Source organism: Meleagris gallopavo, chromosome 4, assembly GCF_000146605.3.
Source record: "Meleagris gallopavo isolate NT-WF06-2002-E0010 breed Aviagen turkey brand Nicholas breeding stock chromosome 4, Turkey_5.1, whole genome shotgun sequence".
Classification (NCBI taxonomy): domain Eukaryota; kingdom Metazoa; phylum Chordata; class Aves; order Galliformes; family Phasianidae; genus Meleagris; species Meleagris gallopavo.
In genome coordinates this window covers 1,416,431-1,423,827 of record NC_015014.2, presented here as the reverse complement: position 1 = coordinate 1,423,827, position 7,397 = coordinate 1,416,431, and the positions used below count along the sequence as shown (strand labels likewise).

The 7,397-nt window shown below is 37.3% G+C and overlaps 1 protein-coding gene across 1 annotated transcript in view; it reads right to left on the bottom strand.

Moving 5' to 3' along the window:
• Nucleotides 1-1,543: 1,543 nt before the first annotated feature.
• Nucleotides 1,544-7,397, bottom strand: part of PDGFC (platelet derived growth factor C) — a 97,791-nt gene continuing 91,937 nt past the window's right edge. Inside the window, exons 5-6 of the mRNA XM_010709437.3 lie at nucleotides 3,199-3,416; nucleotides 1,544-2,604 (exon numbers count right to left, since the gene is read on the bottom strand). Of these exons, the coding sequence (XP_010707739.1) occupies nucleotides 2,488-2,604; nucleotides 3,199-3,416 (335 nt within the window). The 3' untranslated portion in view covers nucleotides 1,544-2,487. The remainder of the gene's footprint in view (nucleotides 2,605-3,198; nucleotides 3,417-7,397) is intronic.

Genomic DNA, 7,397 nt, shown 5'->3' with positions numbered 1-7,397 from the left:
TAAATAGCTGCAGAATCCATAAAAACAAGGCTCAACATTGGTCAGCAACTCCCTGCTTCATCTGCTTTTCCAGATGAAAGCCCAGGCCACCAGGGCGCATTATCTGTGCTTGGGGCAGCAAAGGGAGGTCAAAAACCAAGGAGGAGGCAGATGAAGTGAGAAGACACAGCTTCAACATGGAGATGAGGACAGAATGTGCTCCGCAGTGATAGGAACAGCAAACGGAAGCAGTGGCAGTTTTGGATTGGGTGAGAGTTCTGGAAATGGTGCTGTAAAGAGAGTTCAGATGCTGCACTGCGGGCCTGCAGAACAGAATTACATTTCTCAATTCTTCTGATGAACCAAAAGCGATGATTCCTGCTTTTATCTCCACTTTTTAGAGGCTCTTGACATCACAAAGAAATCACATTATTAATATAAAAATAAAATAAATCACCGGAGGACTCAGAATTCAAGAGAACCAAGTTTCTTGTGCGTTCTCTGTTCTGCATTTGGAAATGGGTTAATATTCAGACTGGAGAATTGTATACTGCATTTACAATAGACATGTCTTGCTCTGTAGGTAACTGAGGGTTGGGCAAAACAGAACAGCTGAGAGAATCAGATTGTACCTGACAATTTGCTGGAAGTGATAGCAGAAAAGAATACCAACATGAAAAATGCCCACGTCCTCAACAGAACTCATTTTCATGACAGAAAAAGTAGCAAATGTTATTTCAATTTGATGGTTTCAAATCCACTCATTTTTTAACATTTTGAGTGTTTATACGAATACAATCACATTTCTTTCTTCTTTTTCTTTTTCTCTTTATCTCCGAATTACAGCTAAGCAGAACCAACTAAGCAAACAGAAATCTCAATAACAAGAGAGTTTCATTTTTTGATGACCTGCAAAATAAGTAGAGTATAAATCCTTTCCGCTTTCTTCTGTTTTTATGTATTGACCAGATACAAATATGTAGTCATACAAACATTTCTCCCAAAATTAGCATTATTACTTTATTTGGTGATTCATTACAATCTGCAAATCCAATAGTAAAAAAAAAACAAAACAAAAAAAACTAGGCATAACGTTAAAGCATTTTACAAGCAAAATATTTTACTGTTTTCTTTTCAATTTGAATAGGTTGGGATAAGTGTATTGGTTAGAGGATATAAAGTACAGAAGAAACAAAACCACAGTTGATCTAACTGTACTGAAGAATGCTACAATCCCATGAGTGAACAGGATTTAAACAGCGACAGATATCAGTGGAAAACCATACACTTCAACATTAACAAGGCTGCCTTCCCATGACAATGATGCATCACGAAGGCTGTAAGCCACCGAACTTACTGTAGATCACCCTACTTCAAAGAAACTAAAGAGTTAAACAAGCCACGATGCATCTATCTATGCTCATCTCTTTTCTACTGGAACAAAGGCTAGAATGGAGAGAGGGAAATTTTAACATCAGCTTCTGAAACCACTTATAGTAATGTCCATCTCTTGTATATTCAGTATCATGGAGCTAGCAAAGCTTTGAGCTTTTTATTATTATTACTGTGCTTGCAGGTTAAAAAAAAAAAAAAGTACTTTTTCACTGTGTAGCAACAAAGTAAAAATATAGTGCTCCTATCCCATTGTAATCTCTTCTACGTTCCTCCAGCTGTACAAATCCGTCTTTAAAGTTTCATAAAACTAAAAAATAGTTGATCTAGATTGTAATAAAAAAGAATATTAAATACCTTTGGTAAAAATAGATATATTTAACAAGTTTAGAAAAGCAAATAGTTATATTGTCAAAAGGAGAGTATAAAAATGTACACAATAAAAATAACAAACAAACAAAAAATCATCGGCCATAGTATTAAGAATAAAGGCATTGTTCTTTTCAACGTTTTCTTCCTTAGCTCACGTTATTGTCCAGTCTTCTTTCTAAAAGGCAGGAGCTTTGCTAGAGCATATGGAAAAATCCAGTCTTTCCTACCAGCGTTAGACAAATTAAGTTTAATTCAGAACAAGACAGTCTGGTATAAACCAAATTTATAAAACAGAAAATGCTTTGAGTACATAGGAGTAGTTGAACACAGAAAGAAAGATTTCAGATGTTTTCAGCCAGAGGCCAGATGTTCTGGAGCTGTAGAAATGAAACAGCCAGCAGGATCGAGTCTCCATGATGCGAGCCTTCTAACTTTATTTTTACTCCTAAATTATAAATCCATGTATTGTCAAGAAAACTGTAGGGGACAAAACAAATACATGTATTTTAAATCTCTCATTGATGCCTTTCTCCCATCCTTTCACTGGGCCTCCAAACAGAGCTGTCATACATCACATAATCCCAGTTTTGCTTCTCCTCTCTTTAGAGCTCACTGTAAATCTTGAAGATGGAAGTTCCCCAAAGCAAACAACTGAGATTACAGAAGGAGATAATGCACAAGCCCCATAATAGAATCAGCAAGGATTGAACGTGCTTCAAAGAAAACAGCACAATTAAATCATGTTTATCCTTCAGTATTCCCTTTGCATACACAGTCACACTCCTCGTGGTGTTCCAAGGGTACATCTGTCAGTGATTTATGCAGTCCCCGGACACCACTCCTTGGCTTCAGCTGAAGAACCTGAAGGAGAAGAAGTTAAGCATCAAGAGAACAGCAGGTACTTCATCACACACCTAGGCTATGAGTTACACTGTACTGGAAACACACTGGATGGCAGGAAACCTATTAAAAGAAATAGGCTTTCCTCAGCTGAATTTCTTCATTTATTCCACTCACTCATTTTTACTTTAGCTTTTACACCAAATCCTTCAGAAAAGTTATTAAAACATATAGTTAAATCAATTTAATTATTAGGTAATTCTACAATAAATACTGTTAGTTAGAAATTTATCACAATAGAAATGGGACAGATCTCTTCCTTCATGGAATATGTACCTATGACTGAAGAAAGCTGAACAAGGAGGTATGGTTGTCATGTGCCCAAACTGCACTAGTAAACAAATGCTTCAGAAATGACTCAACAGTTTCACAGAAAAGCATTTTAACAAGGAAGGTATTTTTTTTTAATGTGATATATCATTAAAAACGGTTTAAATATATATATTTACTGTAAGTGCACGACATGCAATATTTAAAAAAATTTTCTATAGTAAAAAGAAATTCTTACACTGGCTTTCAGTACTTCCAAACGTGCAAATTCAGAAAAGTGCTTACCTCGTGGTATTTTTTGGTGACTTTTGTAGGTATACACTGGCACTCATTGCAGTTCTGATGACAACAGGCACAGTTTCCACCACAACGCTTAACCAGAAGACACAGTGGCCAGAAAATGGTGTCAGTTCGCTTCAGCTCCTCCCTCAGTGAGACTGAGAAGTTGCGAGGAGTGCAACTATACAGCCGCACTTCTTCCTTTAGCAAGTTGAGATCAACCACTGCAAAGAGAGAAACAAACTGAAAGATCTTTGCTGAGGAGTATTCAAGTTTTATAACTCTGGAGGTGTTAGTTCAAATTAAACAAAGCAAGCCTTGGCTGCTCTGCTCCAATAAATGCTTTACCACTTCAATCCTAATGGAGTTCCCTTTGCTCACGCTGAGTTTGAGTGTTGCTGCTCCATATTAATAGTGGATTGGAAAAATGCTCACAGCAGTTAAGAAGACTACAACTCTCCACACAAGTTTTTGAATTCATTTGCTTAAAGCATTCAGACCTCTCTCCCACTACAATGTCAATTATTGCTTTTCTGCAGGTGTGATGCAAGTATAAATAAGAAACCATTTCTCACTTCTGTGGACAAAGACTTTAAAGAAGTCCGTAAAGAGTACCGTAGAGACAACAAGTAAGTGCACAAGCATGTTTTTAATTGCAGTGTATTCCATGTTTCAGAGGTCCCCTCTTCCTCCATAGCAATTTAAATCTGAATCACAGAATCTCAGAATGTCAGGGATTGGAAGGGACCTCAAAAGATCCTCTATTCCAATCCCCCTGCTGGAGCATGCACACCTAGATCAGGTCACACAGGAACACATCCAGATGGATTTTGGATGCCTCCAGAGGAGGAAATCACACAACCTCTCTGGGCAGCCTTTTCCAGTGTTCTGTTATCTTTACTGTGAAGAAGTTTCTTCTCTTATTTACGTGGAACCTCCTGTGTTCCAGCTTGTACACATTGCCCCTTGTCCTATTATTGGGTGTCACTGAGAAAAGCCTGGCTCCATCCTCCTGACACTCACTCTTCACATATTTATAAACATTAATGGAGTCATCCCTCAATCTCTTCCAAGCTAAAGAGACTCAGCTCCCTCAGCCTTTCCTCAACAGGGAGAATCGTGAATCCCTACTGATTCCCTAAAACTCATTTTCACTTGATGTGCCTTTAAATATAGTTACTCTTTCCAGGCATCCACCTTGAAGAGCAAGTTAAAGTTATTCACATAGGGAACCTGTTTTCCTATAATCTGGTTCCACTGTATCACAGTAAAGCTTTACTATGGCAGTGGTTAAACAGCTAGCTCACAGAAAGATCAGACACAGGGGACACTGCTTTAGGTTCCCCTCAGCTGCACAGCCAAGAAATAATAGAGGCAATTAAGTCTGAAGACCGAGGATTGATTTAGAGAAAAAAAATTAATACATTTTTTTACTTTGGTGAAAAGCAATTTCATTTCATTTCTTTCAGAAGAGCCAGACTATAATTATCATGTTCTGGGATATTTTGTCTACGCTGCTTCTCTCCAAACCCACCCGTATTAAGCAATATCAGCAGCATTCGGTTCACAAACATATTCCAACTGGTTAGTATTATTTTATCTTTCTGAACAAAAAGAATAACTAAAACCCTGTGGTAATATGGCTTTTGAGACTGTTGTAATAGAAGTCTCAAAGCAGCACAGAGCTTCAAGCCGACTGCTTTTGAGCTAACTCAAGAATAAATTAGGAGTAAAAATATCTCATTACAGTTAAAAAATCAGATTATTAACATTACTTCACAAATCTTTTATATTTACTGCTAGTAGTTTGTAAATAAATAAATAAAAAAAACAAACTATAACATAAAGCTGAAATATGTTCTTGATCTGAATGGTTCACTAGAGAAATACCTTTTTTATTATCATGTAAGGAGTCTGCAGAGATCACCAAGGAGATCTTATGTCTACCAAGGCAAGATATTGCCTCTCAACTCTACTGAAACATGTAGGAAATTAAGAGAATTTAGAAGATTCACTTCCTAAGCAGAAATGCTCACTAGTTTCTTCAGAAACAGATACTGAGCAGCAATTTCATTCTGTGTTTCTTAAAATATTTCCTTCGCAGACCATATCCATACACTGGTATCCCTAAGGCAGGCCTTGCTGCTGGGAAGGGTCAGTTAAACACACTGAAGCTTTTTCTCTGCTTACATTTACAGTGAATGCCAAGTTGGGGCACTTCATTCCTTTACTATCAGGTTAACATCGGGTCCAAATAAACAACCTGATTTTAAAAGTCAGGAGTGTGTAATAACTCCAATAAAGTTACTGACAGGATGCCAGCCTGCCTCCCACACTGTAAGCACATTCCTTGGAGAATGCTGAGAAGGGAGCAGAGGAAAAGAGACAAAAGTTAGTGGGGAGAGATTCGCTGTGGGAAATTAAATATTATTTAAGGTCTTCTGATCAGCTAATAGCTCTGGGCTGAGTCATTCAGAGGGTGGACACGTCTACCTGCATTAATCGAGGACTGTGGAAAGGAATCTAATACTTCTTTCTTACATTTTCAAACATACAAGAACTGAATAGTCAAAATGAGAATATAATGCCTAGAGTGCAAGAGAAATAGTAGTTCTGCTCATGCTGGAAGATTTCCAGAGAGACTGAAATTTGGTACAGTTTGGCTTGTTGCAGTGAACTTGAAGACACTTATGCATCCTAACGCAGCCGGATGGCCCTTCACCATGAGAAACTGAAAACAGAAATTGGGCACTGATGCTTTTTTTCCCAGCAAAACCATTGACCCACAGGAGAGAGATCCCTGTGTGGCATTCAGCTTCCCTGATAACTCATGCCTACTCGCAACAGCAAAGGAATGCAGCCACTTCCTAGGCCTAGCTGAAGTTACATGATAGAGAAAAGAGCTGTGTATTAACATGAGCAGTAAGGTATTGTACATTTTACCACAGAATCTGACTGAATTTCAGCTGAACCCTTCAGACGTGCAGGCTCCAATTTAAAAAGATTCTATGCAAGAACTCATTCAGCACTTGGCCAAAAAGTTTTAGTATGCTTTGCTGTAACAGCAGGGGTCTGGAGAGATAAAAAATGCCATGTTTGGTTTCCATGCTTTACAATGTATAAAGGTATATTGCTATTATACCTTGCAATGAACCCTTGCCCTACCTTATGTAATTCAATTTCATTAAAAGGTCTGTGGCAAATTTATCTAGTGCTTATATAATCACTTCTTTGAAGTGTGTGAATGAAGCTGTTATTTTTCAAAGAGTATTTGTCTGTCCAAAATTTATTTTAACGCACTGTGGGCATGAAGCTAGATGAGAGAATGTATATATTCCCTTAAAAGTGTTTACTTAACCACAATAAAAGGTTATGTGGATTTCCCAAGTGCACTTAGTTACAGTACCTGTTATAATGTGAACATTTAAACACTCTTTCAACTTGGCTGCCACTCATATATCATGTTTGACACAACAGTCAAAGTTCTTTTGTTTAGCACTAGCTCAGGAGGAATGGAAGGTTCTGTAGTAGCATATGAATGGGAAATACTATAAAATAAAAATAAGTGAAAAGGGGAAAAAAAGGAGAAAACACACAGATACAGGTAAAACCTACAGTAAAACCTATTTCTAAAGTGCACCTTTATTAGTATACGTATCTGAAGTACTCTGTTCACATCTGCCTGAAAGTATCTATGTTCTACAGTTGGCATTGCAACTGTCTAGCATCTTAAATTCTCGTTGGGACACTTGTGTGTAGGCACAGATAGGAGCAGAATGGTTTCAGTTTCTAAGCACTGTTGGTTACAAACCTTCAGTTTTTAAGGCATTCCTGGAAGTGTAGTTTCCTATAATAGGTCAGGGCTTTTACAAAACTGGTTCCCATGCAATTTTTGAACTGCAAACAAGGATAACAGGAAAAAAAAAAAGAAGCAAACTCATAACTTTTACACTTGAAAAGTATCTACAAAGTAGCATGCTTGGATTATGACTGTTCTTAAGCAACCTTCTCAATATGACCTGATGATTAAACAAAAATTTATGTGGGAAGTGATGGGATCACTTTTTTGCACAGCAATATGTATTTTATTTTTAAGTATGTTTAATATTATAAAAGAATTTGGGACTATATTTAGACATCAAAGCCTCTGAACTTGGTGTTTCTTTTTTCCTGGCTAGTTTTTGGAGGCATTTTATCCAGAAAAA